Source organism: Microtus pennsylvanicus, chromosome 1 (genome assembly GCF_037038515.1).
Source record: "Microtus pennsylvanicus isolate mMicPen1 chromosome 1, mMicPen1.hap1, whole genome shotgun sequence".
In the NCBI taxonomy this organism is placed as follows: domain Eukaryota; kingdom Metazoa; phylum Chordata; class Mammalia; order Rodentia; family Cricetidae; genus Microtus; species Microtus pennsylvanicus.
The window spans coordinates 129,133,201-129,151,281 of NC_134579.1; the positions used below are offsets into that span (position 1 = coordinate 129,133,201).

An 18,081-nucleotide genomic window follows, 5' to 3' on the forward strand; every position below is an offset into this window, starting at 1 on the left:
TTGTTTATAACCATAGATTGTATGCAATGGAGGTGTAGAAATAGCTTGCTTGTGGGCTGGAGAGAGATTTCTCAGTGGTTAGAGTACATACTGCTCTTTCATAGGACCCAAGTTGGTTTTCCAGCACCTATATCATGCGGCTGCAACACCTGTAACTCCAGTTCTAGGATATCCAATGTCCTTAGCCTTCTTGGGCACCTGCACTACATGCACAACCACCATACATATAATTAAAAAGAAAAAAAAATACCTTATTTTCTTTAAGGCTTATAAGAGGATCTTAGGTAGTGAAGAAATCTAGTATTAAATTACACAGAGCCAACTTAAAATGAAAATACAGTATTTTATTTGTGCATGTGTTTAGTATTGCAAAGAGTAGCTTAAATTTGATGAACTTGAAAACACTTGAGCATATGAGTTTTGAGAGAGAAATTGTAAAACAAATGCTTGATATTTGTTACTTTTAAAAATGGATAAAAATTACTATTTGGGGATACTAGTTTTTGTTTTAGTTTATGGACATAGTATTTAGTTGGAAGTAGAAACACATACGTGAATAGGTAAAATCCTAAGCCTTTCTGAAAACTCCGCTTTACTATTAGGATGGGAAATGCATACACACATGTATGCTTCTATCTTATGCACACACACATACATACATACAAAGTAGAGAGCATATCTGTCTGTTTGATGCTGTTGAGGGAAGAATTTGTCCCATAAACACCTTTTGGTATCTCAGGGTGGAGTGGGATTTTACTGTGGAACCCAGGCTGCTCCCAGAGTCCCAGTCATCCTCCTGCCTCAGCTTCCCAAGTGCTAAGATTATAAGTGTAAGCCACCATATCTGGCATCACTGAATATTTCTTCCTAACAATTCCTGTGAATACTTGAAAGTGTTTTCCTACAACCTTCATATGAGAGTATATGAAATTTACTTTATTTTGTGTAGTCTGCATACTTGTAGAAATAAATACTTATTCACAACAGTGACTTCATTATTCAGTGTTTCTATTTAATAGATTATGGTTTTGGTCACTGCTTTATATAGAACCTTCTGCCCCCCCCCCCTTGAGTGAAGCAGAGAGCAGTCACAACATTATCTGGACATTTCACCTGCTTTTGCTTTTGAAGTTGGGCAGTTACCACGGAAAGGCTCCTTCGGGATAGTGGGGAGGAAGAGGAAGTACAGTGGGTCCAGATCTCTTTCTCTGTTTTTGTAGGTTTGATGTTTTATCAAACATCAAACACCACCTCCTCCTAGATTGGGGGTTATGTTTGAGGATTTCTGTATGTAATGTTTCAGAGAAGATTATTTTTTTTTTGAAAGGAGGAAGCAGAGTTTATTTGCCGAGTTGATATAACTAACAGCAGCGTTCTCTTCCATTTTGCGGTAACTTTGTTTTAAAATTAATTTATTTATTAAGGATTTCTGCCTCCTCCCCGCAACCGCCTCCCATTTCCCTCCTCCTCCCCCGATCAAGTCCCCCTCCCTCATCTGCTCGAAGAGCAATCAGGGTTCCATGACCTGTGGGAAGCCCAAGGACTGCCCACCTCTATCCAGGTCTCGTAAGGACACACTGAGACAATGGGGATGTTCTATCGGGAACTCACCAAGGCCAGCTGGCCCGGGTCTGAAAAAGCATGGGATAAATCCGGACTAGCTGAACATAGCGGACAATGAGGACTACTGAGAACTCAAGAACAATCGCAGTGGGTTTTTGATCCTACTGCACTTATTGCCTTTGGGGGAGACTAGGCAGTTTGGATGCTCACCTTACTAGAGAAGATTATTTTTGTGTAAGTGCTTACACTTACTTATGTGCACCTCCTGCTGGTACCTTTGAAGGCCAGAAGAAGGCCTTGGACCTTCTGGACTGGAGTTCAGGTGGTTTTGGATCTCCTGACATGGATGCTAGGAACTGAACCTAGATCCTCTGCAAGAGCAGTAAGTGCTCTTAACTACTGAGCCATCTGATCCAGCTTCCCTATCCTGAATTAGTTTTTAATTTTTCTTCTGACTATAAGGTGAGTACATGCTTAGTTATTATAGAAAGTTGTAATAAAATAGTAAAGAAATTTACTTATAGCTGAAACTATTTTTTCCCAGTATTTTAAAAACATTTCACTTCACTTATTTACTTAATCATTCATTCATTTATTCATTTGGTTTTTCGGGGCAAGGTTTCTCAGTGTAACAGGCCTGGCTGTCCTGGAACTCGCTCTGTAGACCAGGGTGGCCTTAAACTTACAGAGATCCACCTGCCTCTGCCTCCTGAGTGCTGAGATTAAAGGCAGTGCCACCACCGCCCGGCCACATTTTATTTTATTATTTTAAGATTAGTAGTTAGTTATGTGTTTATTTGTGCTATAGAGGTCAGGTTAGAAATTTTTGTTTTCTTTTTCTTTAATGATTTCTAATTACAATTTGAAATTATTTTAGTAGTCTCCAAGCTTTTGTGTCATATTTTTGGATGTAAGAAAATTAGTTTCTGGGGATAAAAATGACAGACTTATGTTTAGGAAGATTTTCTTTCTGAGTTTACAGTATTATTTAAAAACCTCCAGGTGTGGGGCCTGGAGAGATGGGTCAGCACATATGAGAATTTTCTACTCTTGCAGAGTACAGGTTCTGTTCCCAACACCCATGTCAAGTCCCAATATCATAAATTTAGCTGAACTTGACAACTTGGGGATTTTTTTTAAAAAATCAGTTCACTTTTGTGTAATTTTAGAACTCCCCTTCTACTTTTAATTTACATATGATTATATTTAGAGCAAAATATTAATTATAAATGAAGAAACAGGCCCCTAAAGATGGCTGACAAATTTCAGGTGACATGTCCATGTGGTTGGCTGTAGAGAGAACATGGGAGCACATTGTCCTTCTAGCTTCATTGTGTGTCTCTTGTGTGGTAGCCACTGTGCGGAATTAAGTGGATGAGGTCTATTGGAGTGGTAGTTAGATCTGCCTCTCAATAATTTGTTAAGCTAATGTAAAATTATAGGTTATCTTTTTCTAAAAAAGATTATTTATTTATTTAGTATACAATGTTCTGCCTGCATGTATGTCTGCACTCCAGAAGAGGGCATCAGATCTTATTACAGATGGTTGTGAGCCACCATATGGTTGCTGGGATTGAACTCAGTACCTCTGGAAGAGCAGCTAGTATTGTTAACCTCTGAGCCACCTGTCCAGCCCGAGGTTATCTTTTTTATCTTTAGATTATTTTTATTGTTTTCTGGTGACTAATAAAACATAAGAAACATGTGTTAGGTCATCAGCATATTCTGATGAAGTGAGCTCTTCAGTGTGATGCAGTCATAAAAAGGAACATGTCTCCATTTTACCTTAAATTTTTTAAAGGTAGATTTTAATTACCGAATTAAGTGAAGTCTCTGAGTATTTTGCTGTGACTATTTAGGAAAAAAGGTAATGATGCCACTGATTTTATACAAATACTTTTAAATTGTGAATGAGGAGCATTCCTTTCCCTACCAGTTCACAGAAAAGAATTGTCCTTCCTTCAAGAATTCATATTTTGTCATGTAACTTAAAACCTTCCTTAGACGTAAGAGGACACTGAAGACAGTTGTTATTTCTTGCTGTAGCAATGAGAGAGAATCTCTGCTTGTATCTATGCCTGAACTGAACTTTCCTTTACTTTCTTAATTCTGGAGGTGTCCCAGGGACCCTTCAAGCCAGTGGCGCTTTAATGCAGACAGATTGCAAATTTTAGAAAGGCCTGCTAGATTTGAGTGATGGCCTCTGTGATGTGGCCCAAGGCTCAGTTGCAGAGGAGTGAGTGAATATCTGGTGAATTGGATCCAAAGTAGGCTTTCTTAGATGTTTATAGGATAGTTCTGAAATGGTGATAATGAACTAAAAATAGCTGCTGTTGAGTCCTGTGTGTTTCAGAAGCTTTGGGTCTCATTGTTTCTTAGAAACAACAGATAATTGTTTCTTGGCTGAAGATAATAACCTGCATGTTTGCACTAATGCAAAGCCCTTTGCTTTTAAGCTTACTGCTTTGTTTGTTTAGCAGGTTAGGTATAGGGAAAGAGCGATAGGAGACCCCCTTCAAGAAGACAGTTTAGTGTTAGTATTATCTGCCAGTTATGTCTTCCTGCATAAGTACATTTGGAAGATTCTACTTTTCTAAGCAGAGATTTCGTTTCTTCCCTTTAAAGATGGAGATGAGAGCACATCACTTGCTGGAACAAGGGATGTAGAGCTTACTTCTTTTTACAAAAGTGTTTTTCCCAATAAGAGAAAGATTAAAAACGTATTTTTCATGCTCTCCTGTACCCCTGTAAATAGTCTGTTACAGAAATATTCAGTTGCACAGAAGAGTTGGACTGAGCCTTGATTATACACTAGCCATGTCTTACTCATTAATTCATTTCTTCCTGAGGTATTTCAGAGCAAGTCATTGGCATACTTCACCTTTAAATACTCACTCGCACACCTCATTTAGCTTGTTCTCTCAGACTTGTTACACTTCTATGAAAATAAATATTTCCCATAGGATCTGTCCTGATCTTAATGCTTTAAGGTTAGGGCTATTTATAGAAGTGTTCTATGCCTTCATTGTGGCTGCTAACCTTCTCCAATCTTTAACATTAGTTCTTAAGACAATTTGTATTGGGGCTTGAGAGATGGCACAGTGGTTTAGAGCACTTGTTGCTCCTGTAGAGGATTCAGTCTCAATCCCTGGCACCCACATGGTGGCTCACAACTATCTATAACTAGTTCCAGGGACTCCAATGTCCTTTTCTGACTTCTGAGGATACTAGCATGCATGTAGTACACAGATGTACATGTAGGCTAAATATTCTTGTAAAAAATAAAATCTTGCATGGCGGTGGTAGCACATGCCTTTAATCCCAGCACTCAGGAGCAGAGGCAGGAGGATCTCTGTGAGTTCGAGGCCAGCCTGGTCTACAAGAGCTAGTTTCAGGACAGGCTACAAAGCTACAGAGAAATCCTGTCTTGAAAAAACAAAATGAATGAATGAATGAGAATGAATGAATAAAATAAAAATTTAAAGCCAGGTATGGTGACTTACACTTTTAACCCCAGCACTCAGAACTTAGAGGCAGGCAGATCTCTGTGAGTTGGAGGCCAGCATGGTCTACAAAGTGAGTTTCCGGACAGCCAGAACTATTACACAGAGAAACTCTGTCTCGAAGAAAAAAAAAAAAAGTAAACTTGTGTTTTTATGGCTTAACAATTAAGAGTCCATATTACTTTTGTAGAGGACTTGGGTTCAGCTCCCAAAACACATGTGGTAGTTTACAACCACTTGTAACTCCTAGCCCCAGTGGATCTGATTCTCCCTTCTCTCCTCGTTGGACACTGCATACCCTGTAGGCAAATTTCCCTCTAATTAAAAAATATATATGTGTATATATACATATACAGACGTGGATGTGAGATGAGTTCAACACACAGAGATGAACTTTGCTGCTGCATAGGCTCATGATGTTTTAAAGGGACTATTAGTCTTGTGTATTAGAGGGCTGTGGAGATCGTGTTTTGGTTAAGCGCTTGGTTCTGGATGTTTTGACCAGAATGATCTTCTGGGATTTCTTCAAGATACATAGCTGGTCTTCCTTCAAAAAGTATTTCTACATTGCTATATTTTAAATCATCTTTCACTTTCTTTTTCTGTTTTTAGAAAATAACTATAGCAACTCTAATCTTAAACTGTTCTTTAATTTGTTCACATTTTTTGTTCTAGAGAGAATTATTAATGAAGGTTAAAGCTGAGTGTTCATTTGGAAATACTGATTGCTGACATTACCTTGGTTGAACTTTCTGTTCTCTGAGGGCACATGAGATTTCTTTTTTAAAGTCCTCTTTTCTAGGTATGATTACCAATGTAAGACATGCTGAATGCTAACTTTAATTGGACCTAATCAGAAGCATTAGATAGTGGATGGATAGTCCTTGAGCTTTTACACAATCTCAGTCTGAATCACAGGGGCTGTTAGTATTCCATAGATTAATGAGCATCTGTGATATGTTGGCACTGTTTCACATCATCCTCTTTGTTGCTCATATTGACCCTGTTTCCAAAGCCTCTGAATGCTGACATTCAGTTATCCTGTTACTGTTCAGTAAGTCACACTATCCAGTTGAATGACTGTTAAGTGGGATCTTACCTTAGTACTTAATAATCTTTTCTGAAAATTATGTTTTATGCTCTTGAACCTGTGAATAGGCATTTTTCCCGTTTTAACATGGATGAAGAAGCTAAGGCCAAGGTTAGTTTGTGTAAGTGAAGTAGGAGAACTTTAAAGCCATGGACCATGGTCCCGGTACATAGTCCCATACGTGAAGGATTTTTGGCATTTTGTCATATAAAAATCTACCCAAAAGGGTAATTTATTTCCTTATGAAATATAATAATAGGGTCTAGGAAGATGGTTGTCAGTAAAGTGCTTGCTGTACAGTCAGGAAGACCTGAGTTCTGATTTCCAACACCACATAGAGAAGATGGTTGTGTAACAACCCCAGCGCTGGGAAGGCAAAGACAGGAAGATCCCTGGAGCTTGCTAGCCAGTCATTCTAGCCGAATTGGTGAGATCTTGTCTCAGATGTAAGGTGGAAAATGATTGCAGAAGACTCCCAGTGTTGATCTCCAGCTTACACATGTGCCGTGGACTTCCTCACACATACATGCACAAAAGAAATACCATGATAGACATTTTGTGTTTGTTTATGGATAAGAATTTGTGGAGAGTTTATATAGGACATTAGAAAAGTAGATTTTGTATGAGAGAATAAGATGAAGAGTGAGGGTGTCTACCTCAACAGGACACAGGAGATCTGACTTTTTCCAGTGTTGATTTTCTGTTTTCTTTGTGTTATCTTGTATAAGAAAAAAATGAGTGACATTCCTGTAGGAGTATTTTCAGGATAAATAGTAACATACGTGAAATTCCCCAAACCTTGAGACTGAGTGGATAGTTTTTATTAATTATGCTACTATTGCTGTAGTGGAGCTAAAAAGTAAACTGATGCCAATTTCGTTACTTGTAGTAGTCATTTTTGTTATCTAGGTAATTACCTACATGATACTGAGGATGAATTTTAGTCTGACAGTATGTGTTCATTTAAATTACTTGCCTACTTGATGAGCTTATTGTTTTTGCCATCTTTTAACAGAATAGTCAGAATAGTTCAGTACTCTAGATGTGTGTATAGCTTCCATCTTAGCAAAGAGTCCTTAGGAAACTTGGCCTCCAAAGAAGTCTCATCTCAGCATAGGTGAGTGCTTGGTCTTAGGAAGAGGGATGATTGACACCCAGCAGACTGAAGTCCTGTGGAAGAGCAGTTTAGACACATGCTGTTCTCTGTTCCAATAGAGTTACATTGAGTCAAATCTTAGGATTGTTTAAATGGATGTCCTACCCCCCTTCTCCTTATTTTCGTTGAGTCAGAATCTCATGTAATCCAGTAGGTTGGCTTTGAACTCACTATAAAGACAAGAATGACCTAGAACTTCTGATCTTTCTCCTGCCTCTTACTTCCTAGTGTTGGAGTCACAGGCATGTTGGCACCATGCCTGGCTAATAGCTCTGTTTTGATAGACCATGAAACAGATTTCAGACACTAATTGAAGTGCTTTCTACATTACTGTTGCCTAATTTTTTTCTGCCCTTGGTCAGATTTCTTACCTTATTTGCATTTGTATGACTGGTTGAGCTTAACTTTTCTGATGAGGACTGAAGTACCTGGTGCTGTCTTGTACTCAGTCTCTACTGTAATCTGTTTATTCACTCAGAAGCTGTATGATGTTTCTTCTCAGTTTGAGTTCCTGGCTCCCTCCTTTGCATTTTCTTAATTTTTGCATTTTATTTAGACTAGGCCATCTTCTACTAATGAACCTAATTCTCAAGATGTGAGTATTCTGTTTCAAAGTGAATTTTATTTCTGAGTGAATTTATAGGTGAACAGTGCCATCGATGAACTCCTAAACTCGTTTTATAGTGGTATAAACTGCTAGACAAAGCCAACAAGACTGTTGGCTGTTGCTGGTTTGTGTACTCATTTTGTGTTTGGTGTTTTCCTCATCAGGGAGAAAGTAGACAGTGACTATAGTGCACTTCAAGAGAGACTGAGGACCTTGCCTGACAAGTTATCCTACGACGTCATGGTATGCGCGCTGTGTTCCTTTTAGAGTCACAATGTTTGTTGTAGACAATCTAATGGCAAAATGATAGGATATGTCCTTGCTGTGTATATCCGTTCACAACAGTTGATACACTGTCAGAGGTAACAATAGCAAGGAAGGTTTGATTTGTTAGGCCTTAAAACAAAAATAATAGTTTGTATATAATTATTGTGATATTATGTAATGGCATATTAGCAAAAATCTGACAGGTTTGGCATGTAAATATCTTTTTTTAAAAAATTATTTATTTATTATGTATACAATGTTGTCTGTGTGTATGCCTGGAGGCCAGAAGAGGGCACCAGACCTCTTTACAGATGGTTGTGAGCCACCATGTGGTTGCTGGGAATTGAACTCAGGACCTTTGGAAGAGCAGGCAATGCTCTTAACCACTGAGCCATCTCTCCAGCCCCTGTAAATATCTTTTTATATATAAATCCAGTTATGATAGGAATATGACATTGAGTTATTTTCTGTTATCCAGAGTAAGAACAAGCCATAATGCCTGGTAACCCAGAACATTTATCTATACATTTTAACATGAGAAGTGCTACTGGTTTCTTTTTGAATGACCTTCCTCACGTCATACAGTTGGTCCTGAGCCTTTGGCTGCAGCCTCCATTGTATTAGTGTGCTTTATGAGGATTTATTCTGTTATACTAGATGAAGTGTGAGTAGGTAGATGCAATAAAACTGTTAATTCTTCCCTTAAAAACATAGTTTTAGTTACCGTAGTTTTAGTTATACTGGCAGTAGTTTTTGTTACTATTTTGGTTTCATTTAGACCTTAGAATTAATGAAATGTATAATCATTCAGAGACAGCACTACTTTCTCTAATAGCTGTCATGGAAATATGCTGTGGATTTATTTTCCTATTTTAACATGGATTTATCAGTCTAATACAATTTTCTATAGTTTTTCCTGCTAAAATTTCAATATAATGTTAAATTTCTGTGAAATTGACATTTTATTTTTCTCAGTACATAGGTAAGAATTCAGTAATGTACGGTTTCTTATGCTAAATATTTTTTAAATGTATGTTTAAAATTTTTGCCTTTCTCTTTCCCTTTTGACCGATAGGTACCATTTGGCCCTCTTGCCTTCATGCCAGGAAGACTTGTCCACACTAATGAAGTTACTGTTTTACTTGGGGACAACTGGTTTGCAAAGTGCTCTGCGAAGCAGGCTATGGGTTTAGTTGAGCACCGGAAAGAACGTAGGTACCGCTTGTGCAGACGTTCTCCGTTATGTTTGCATCCGTTCGCAGGCTCCAGAGCTGGGGACTGTGACCCAAGCAATTTTCAGATTTGCTAGTCCAGACTGCTGTTCTGGATTATAGGTAATCTCAGGGAAAGCAGTGTCTGAGAGTGGAGCAGATTGGAAGTCCTTCCCACTTGCCATGTTTCCGAAAGTATGCTGTGTGAACCACAGGCGTTACATTGTTGTGTGGATAGACCTTGAGACAGGAGTTGGGGATATTTTATACTTGTGATTGGCATGCCCTCTGCTCTTAATACTTTTGGGACCCAGCCGGGCGGTGGTGGTGCACGCCTTTAATCCCAGCACTCGGGAGGCAGAAATCTTTAATAAATAAATAATTTTTTTTTAAAAAAAGAGAATTGGACTGGGGAAAAAAAACCATTGCCATTGTTCTTGGGTTCTCAGTAGTCCTCATTGTCCACTATGTTCAGCAGGTCCGTTTTTTTTTATTTTGATTTTTTCGAGACATGGTTTCTCCGTAGCTTTTGGTTCCTGTCCTGGAACTAGCTCTTGTAGACCAGGCTGGCCTTGAACTCACAGAGATCCGCCTGCCTTTGCCTCCCGAATGCTGGGATTAAAGGCGTGTGCCACCACCGCCCGCCAGGCAGCGGGTCCGGTTTTATCCCAGGCTTTTTCAGACCCAGTTCAGCTGGCCTTGGTGAGTTCCTGATAGAACATCCCCATTGTCTCAGTGTGTGGGTGCACCCCTCGCGGTCCTGAGTTCTTTGCTCGTGCTCTCTCTCCTTCTCCTGATTTGGACCTTGAGATTTCTGTCCAGTGCTCCAATGTGGGTCTCTGTCTCTGTCTCCTTTCATCGCCTGATGAAGGTTAATATTCAGGAGGATGCCTATATGTTTTTCTTTGGGTTCTCCTTCTTATTTAGCTTCTCTAGGATCTCTAATTATAGGCTCAATGTCCTTTATTTATGGCTAGAAACCAAATATGAGTGAGTACATCCCATGTTCCTCTTTTTGGGTCTGGCTTACCTCACTCAGGATAATGTTTTCTATTTCCATTCATTTGTATGCAAAATTCAAGAAGTCCTTGTTTTTTACTGCTGAGTAGTACTCTAATAGGTATATATTCCATACTTTCTTCATCCATTCTTCCATTGAAGGGCATCTACGTTGTTTCCAGGTTCTGGCTATTACAAACAATGCTGCTATGAACATAGTAGAGGGTATATTCCCAAGAGTGGTATTGCTGGGTCCAGGGGTAGGTTGATCCCGAATTTCCTGAGAAACCGCCACACTGCTTTCCAAAGTGGTTGCACAAGTTTGCATTCCCACCAGCAATGGATGAGTGTATCCCTTTCTCCACAACCTCTCCAGCAAAGGCTATCATTGGTGTTTATAATTTTAGCCATTCTGACAGGTATAAGATGGTATCTTAAAGTTGTCTTGATTTGCATTTCCCTGATCGCTAAGGAAGTTGAGCATGACCTTAAGTGTCTTTTGGCCATTTGAACTTCTTCTGTTGAGAATTCTCTGTTCAGCTCAGTGCCCCATTTTATAATTGGGTTGATTAGCCTTTTACGGTCTAGTTTCTTGAGTTCTTTATATGTTTTGGAGATCAGACCTTTGTCAGTTGGTGGGGTTGGTGAAGATCTTCTTCCAGTCAGTGGGTTGCCTTTTTGTCTTAGTGACAGTGTCCTTTGCTTTACAGAAGCTTCTCAGTCTCAGGAGGTCCCATTTATTCAATGAGGCTTGCCTCATCTTGTAAGGCCACTTTGCTTTTGCTTACCCAGTTTCTTGTTCTATTATGCGTACCTGGGCAGATGGCCTTTGAGCTCTGGTTTGGTTGCATGCTGACAGTAGGCTTATTTAATTTCTAATCTGTTTTTATTTTTATAATAGCTTATATAAATTGATATATCCTGCTTTCAACCTTCTAGTAAATGTATGTTTGAAGAGGAATTTTCGAAGACTGTCCTGTATAAGTGAGGTCACACCAAATACAGCTGACTTTTTCTAAAGCTGAAATAATTTCACTAACCTAGGAGTGCGTATTAGTTGGATAACTCATTTATTCTGTAAAATTCTGGAAACTATGGTTGGAGACTAATAGCAAATCAAGTCCAAGTTTGTAATTGGTTTATATTTTGATCTTTTATGACACTAACCAGAATCCTATTGTTGGACCTATATATAATTTCTATCAGTTGATAGTCTTTGTGTTTCATTCGTTAAAATTACTCATGTCCGCTAGATAGGTGGTGGTGGGCATGGCTCTTAGGGAGACGCTTTTCTCATTCTGAGGCTTTTCTTGTTGACTGGTGTCTCTGCTCATAGAAAGTCAACCTGGAGCCTGAAAAGCTTGTTCACTTTGATTTTCAAATCAGTGAAGAAATCTTCAATATCAATTACTGATTGATAGACTGGAGCTCTAGAGGAAAGAAACATTTTTTTTTTTTTGATAAATCACTTCCCAGTTCCATATAAGTTTGGAAAGTGACTGATTGTGTGACATAGGATAGATATTTATCTAATTGTCAGGGCACATATTTAACTGCATAGCATCTAATAGGATAAGAGGATTCAGAGGTTTTCATCCACAGTTTTGAGGTAATTTATAATAGCTGAAAAAAAAAATGTTTAGGTGTATTGCTAAACTTGACAATAACAAAAGGTGCATGTGATCCAGTCCCTGGCCCTCACCACTGGAAACCTTCCATCTTAACTAGGCTTTTAGTCTGAGTGGTGGATGCAGTTTGCCCAGTTGGAGGTGTGGCTCTAGAACAATGTGGGTTTCTTTTTCTTTCTTTCTTTTTTTTTTTTTGCAGTTTCACTTATAGATCTTAGCAACTTTAGCATATCATTCTTTTTCTTCCATGTTTAAAGTGGAAACATCTATTTTCTTAACTGATCCTTTCCCTCTCTACTGCCAGTGGTGAGAGCTTCAGAGCTTTTGTGTCTTGCTAGCTACTTGAGAGAGAGAAAGGAGTTAGAGTTGCATCTCCTTAGTGACTGGTGATACAGTCTGTAGCCTCTTATCTAGTAAAGTTTTTAGCCACTTTTAAAAATTGGGGTTGTATGTATTTTTTTAATTTATTAAATTTTTTTAAATTGATTTTTTCCCCATCTCTATAAGTATTTCTTGCATGTAAGTCTGTATATACAACATATGGGCCATTACCACAGAGGCCAGAAGTGGGCATAGAGTTGGCGCTTCCATGTGGTTGCTGGGAATCAAACCTGGTTACTCTGGAAAACAGCAAGTGTTCTTAATCACCCCTAAGGAATTGTGTTTTTCCAAAGCTTGAAAAGCTTTTGAGAGTTTGTTATACATGTTGAATAAGTATCTTGTTTGGAATATATGATTTGCTTTTTTTTTGTCTCTATCTTACCTTTTTGTTCTTTGTTGATGGTGTTTTTCCAGAACAGTTTTTAATTTTGAAGTCCAGTTTGTTGCTTTTCTCTCTTAGGTTCTGTCTTTGCTATCATATCTAAGAGTTCTTCACCTACCTTTAGTACCTATGACTTTGCTCATGTTTTAAGTTAATTTTGCTTTAGGTATATGGTTTAAGTCAAGGTTCACTTTTCTCATGACTAAATGCATAATTGTTTCAACATTGTATTTGAAAATAACATTCTTTTTCCATAAGTGACTTTGTACCTTGTCAAAATAAATTGGTAGCTTGAAGCCACTGGAAGTGCTCTACCAGATGGTTAGAATAAAAAACATATAGTAACAAAAATGTGGAAAATTTAGAACATTTGTATGCTACTAGCGAGAATGTAAACTGGTATATATTAGAAAATTAGAATTTTTCAAAAATTTTTCAGCACTGGATTACCACAGGATTTAGCAGAGATAGTATTGCATGCAAATGAAATAAATATGTACAACCACACAAAAACACTGCAGACCCTAGTGACATTATCCATAGTAGCTCAAAGTGGAAACAAATCAAGTATCAGCTAAGAAATAGATCAAATGGATTGTTTCCATGAAGTAGAATGCAGTTTGATATGTCTTGAAAGTATTATGGTAAAAGTACTGTGAAAGTATTATGAAAGAAACATGTCTTGAAAGTATTCTTCCAAAGGAGAGAGACCAGATACACAGACCCACTCCTTTCTGTGCAGTGTGTAGTATGACAGATTTATAAGATAGGAAGTGAGTTAGTATAGGGATAGGAAGATATGAGGAAGAACGAACAGTGAATGTGAAAATGTGCCTGTGTAATGATGCCTGCACAGCCCCAGGCATGCATATATATATATATATATATATATATATATATATATATATATATATATATGCATATAACCTTAAGTTATACACTTAAGTGGATAAATAATGTTATGTAAACTGTATCTCATTAAAATTATTAAAAAGTGAAGTATTGGTTATTGACTCTTTTTGTATAGTTCATTTTTCTAGACCATTTGTTTTGTTTCTTTGGCCCATGTCCATCCATATTTTAATTGCTGTAACTTTATAGTATGCCTTAAAATAAGGCACTGTGAACCAGCATTTGTGCTTTGCTGGATCCAAACCCAAGACTTCATAAGCTCTAGTGTTTCTTTTCTGAAATTTGACTAGGTTGTTTCAGTTTCTTTGTCTTTCCATCTACATTTTAGAAACAGCTCGTTTCTATCTATAACAAATCCTGGGTATATTTGACTGGAATTGCTTTAATTCTATGCATCAGTTTAGGAAGAATTGACATCTTAACTCTGCTAAATTTTCCAAGTGTGTATACCCTACTCGGTATTTAGGATATCCTAGACTGTTTAAAGCCTGTTTAGTTCATGTTATACCATGTGACCTGTAAGCCCTTGTCACTTTTGTGAAATTCTTTGAAATAAATGCCCTGGGACTTTGGACGTAGACCCTATGTCTTGTAAAAAGTGTCGTGTTTTAACTCATTTTCCATATTTGTGCCTCTGTTTCTTTTTTTTTTTTTTTTTTTACTGCACTGGGTAGGACTTTGAGTAAGAGATTGAGCAGGAGTCCTGATCTTATAACTGGCTAAGAGTGGGCATCTTGGCCTTGTATTTTTTTGCCAAGGAAGGCATTTGGTCTTTAACTTCAAGAGGTTGTGTTAGTTGTAGATTTTTTTAAAAAAAGTTATTGTCATAAATTAGTACTTTCTATCATATTAGGGAAGTTTATTTCTAATTTGTGAGTTTTTAAAAAATAATGAATAGGTCTTGAATCTTGTGATGCATTCTTTCTGTTATGTTGATATGCTTTTGTGTTTGGTTTGTCAGTATGATAGGTTATATTGACTGATTTTCTTTCTTTGAATGATCCATATTTGGTCATATTATTATGGTTAATATGGTTATATTATTTTTGTACATTACTGGGCATAATTTGCTAATGATTTGTTGATTGATAGGGTGATTTGGGAAATGTAAGATACGGCATAGAATTGGTGCTGTAAATATTTGGTAACATATACTAATAAAGTCACCTGAAGGCAGAGACTACAAACTAAAATTCTTTACTAGGTATTACACTGCTTAGACTATCATTTTCCCTAGGGAGAGTTTGATATTTTCTGACTTTTAAAGAATTGCTTGGTTTTTACCTAAATTCTTAAATTCATCTAATAGAATTGTTTATAGCATTAAGTCCTCATTTCTTTTAAATGTATTTGGGTGACAGTTCCCTTTCTAACTTTGTTTTTGCTAACATGCATCTTCTTCCTCTTTTGTATATCTAGATGTAGTGGTCCTTAAATGGGCAGGTATTAGTTTTATTTCCTAGGAGATTAATGATGTATCAGTACACACTTTCTGTCACAGGTAGGTGCTAAGTGCCATTGATACCCAGTTGGTAGATACTAACAGTTTCTAACTATCTATCTTAAGTCTCCAAAGCTTCATTACTGGTGAGACTGAGGGGCATATTGATCTTGTTGATTTTAGGACCCAGCCTTTGACTTTATTACTGTGATTCTCTCACCTTTGCTTATTAAAATTCTACTGCTGTTCTGGGTTTGCTTTATTTTTTGTGGTGCGCATTCTCAACTATAGGTGCTGTCATTTTGACTTAGGCACTGCCTTAGTGCTGTGCTGTTTTGACACATTGTATTTTCATTGTCCCTTGAATAAATTTTCCTAAGTCATGGGATATGCTCATCGACTCACTAATCATTTAGGTTGGGGAGGACAGGCCTTTGGGCCACGTCTGGTTGACCCCAGCTTTTATCTATGAATGTAAGTAAGCTAATTAATGAAAGAATTGTGTGTGTGGGAGGGAGGATAATATGAGCTAGAGACCAAGAATAGCCCTCAAAATCTAAAGGAAGTACATTCTGGCTTTTTACAGAAAAAGTTTATGAATCCCAGAATTAGCGATGTTTAATTTTAAATGTTGGGAGGGTTTTTTTTTTTCTGATGCTGATTTCTAGTTTTATTCTTTGTGGTTATGGAATGTGTATTTGATAGGTAGTTTTAGAGTACAGTGAGACTGGCGTTGTGACTAGGACGTGTTCCATCTTCCTGATGCTTTGCCCTGGAGAAGAACGCGTTTGCTGTTTGTACAGATGCAGTCGCATGTGTGTGGTGATGGCGTTCTGCTCTGCAGCTGCTCATTTGTGTGCAGTGTGGAGAGAAGAGTGAACTCCCCAGGTGGAATGGACTGTGCGCGCATCTTCCTCACTTGTGTTAGTTTTTGTTTCGTGTGTTTTGAGGCTTATTTTTCAGATAGTTAAAGTGCTGTGCTTTGCTGAACCACATGATCATATAACTTTTTCTTTTATTCCTGATTCTTTCTACATAGGTTTCTTGTTTAATGTTTGCCGGGTGTGTTTTTTCGTTCCTAACATCTGTGGTAATTATAGCATAATAAAGTGCTTTTCTTGTATACAGCACAACACTTCCCTTTTTAATCCATTCTGACAATTTCTCTCAGTTGTATTTGGACTGTTTACATTTAGTGTAATTATTAATATATTTGGTATTAAGGCTTAGCATTTGCTTTTTTTTTCTCTGTCCCCATCTCAGTTTCCTGTTCTCTTTTAGATTACTCGATACTTGGTTTTGTTTGTGCATTTTCTCTATTATTGCCAATAGAAACTTTTTTCTTTTAAGGTTTATTATTTTTAGTTATGTGTAGGCATATGTGTCTATATGTAGGTATGCACATAAAGGCAATTGCCCTCAGATGCATCAGATTCCCCTGGAACTTGAGTTACAGAAGGTTGTTAGGTTGCCTGATGTGGATACTAGAACCAAGCTCAGGACCTCTGGAAGAGCCCTGTGTGCAGGATTAAAGGATTTTTTTTTAATGGTACTAGTTTTTACTTGATCTTCAAAATGTTTTTCTACTAGGTGTTGATTTTTGGCTGTTTACAATTTTAAGCACTGGTATAAGTCTTGGGCTGGTGATATTGCCTCATAGGACTTGAGTTCAGATCCCCAGAACCTAAATAAATAAATAAATAAATAGGCAGTGGTTATGGTATATTCCTGTTACCTCTTCACTTGAGGGAAGGGTTTGGTGGAGACAGATGGATCGTTAAAGTAATGGACTTAGCTGACTCTTAGGAGTTTCAGGTTTGGTAGAGACCCTGACTGAAAAAATAAAGTTGGAGAGCAGTGGCTGAAGGACACCTGTCAGACTATGGGCACCTATGCACACCTGTCCACACTTGCACTGACAATGACACACAGGTTAACACATACACACCTCACCCCTACTGCCAAATATTCCTTGTATATGAGGTAGAGTTTTGATTGATTGACTTTTCTCTAGAACAGTCTTCAAGTAGCAGTTTTTGTGTTAATCAGTACCCTACAAGAGAGTCTGATCTTCATTTGTGTTCTGGGAACCAAGCTGGAGGCCTCAAAGAGGAGTCTGCTGTTTCCCTAATGATGTAACATTTCAGATGCTCCCACCTCAAGAGCCCTCCACACCACTGTAAGCAGGCACTCTTCTCCTGAGGTGTGAGTCATGTATGTGTTCAGAGTGTTTAGCATTTTGGACTTCATGTACCTTAAATCTGCCTTCCAGATCTTAGTTTTACTTTCTTCTTCCCAGGTCAGTTACCATTCCTTCCTGGTCCATAGCCCACAGTGACTTGCTCTGTCTTCCTTGGCCAGTGTCATGGGGTGTCAGCTCAGCTTTCTCTCTTGCAGTTATCATTTATCCAGAATTCACATGTTAGTCCCTTTCTGTTTGTTTCTTCTTCTAATGTCTTTATGTGTTTTTATCTTTAAAAAAAAATGGATTTTGCTGAGTTCCCTAGGGGAGTAACAACAAACATACATGCATTGCCATTTTTTAGCACAGCTCCAGAGCTTGGCTTGGCACGCCCTTAAAAAGGCTTGCAAACATATCCACCAGGGGGCATGGCCTATTGAAACTGCTCAGAGAATGCTTGAAAACCCCCAGCACACAATAGACAGGATTGGGAATGGAGGGGTCACAGAAGACTGAGAAGAGGCGCGTGTTTGCGTGCTTGATGCTGTCCAGCACAGACTCCTTTCATGTGGATGTCAATAACTTTTTACTAGGCCTTTATGAATAAATTTTTACTTTTATAATTTTATTCTGTTTATATAAATATAAAATCCCATAAGCTAAATACTTCTAAATATTTTTCATATGTAGAATATTTATCTTTAGATAAAGATAACTAAAGTGTTTTAAAAATTTCTTTTAAATTAAAATATATTTAAA

At 37.8% G+C, this 18,081-nt stretch overlaps 1 protein-coding gene across 4 annotated transcripts in view; it reads left to right on the forward strand.

Moving 5' to 3' along the window:
• Uri1 (URI1 prefoldin like chaperone) overlaps positions 1-18,081 on the forward strand; it is a 57,025-nt gene that overhangs the window by 26,001 nt on the left and 12,943 nt on the right. For 3 of the 4 annotated variants that reach the window (XM_075984239.1, XM_075984271.1, XM_075984250.1), the window contains 2 exons: positions 8,084-8,162; positions 9,262-9,397. In XM_075984239.1, the coding sequence (XP_075840354.1) occupies positions 8,084-8,162; positions 9,262-9,397 (215 nt within the window). Of the gene's footprint in view, positions 1-5,794; positions 5,869-8,083; positions 8,163-9,261; positions 9,398-18,081 lie in introns of those variants that run through there. The other variant, XM_075984261.1, reaches the window with a different exon arrangement.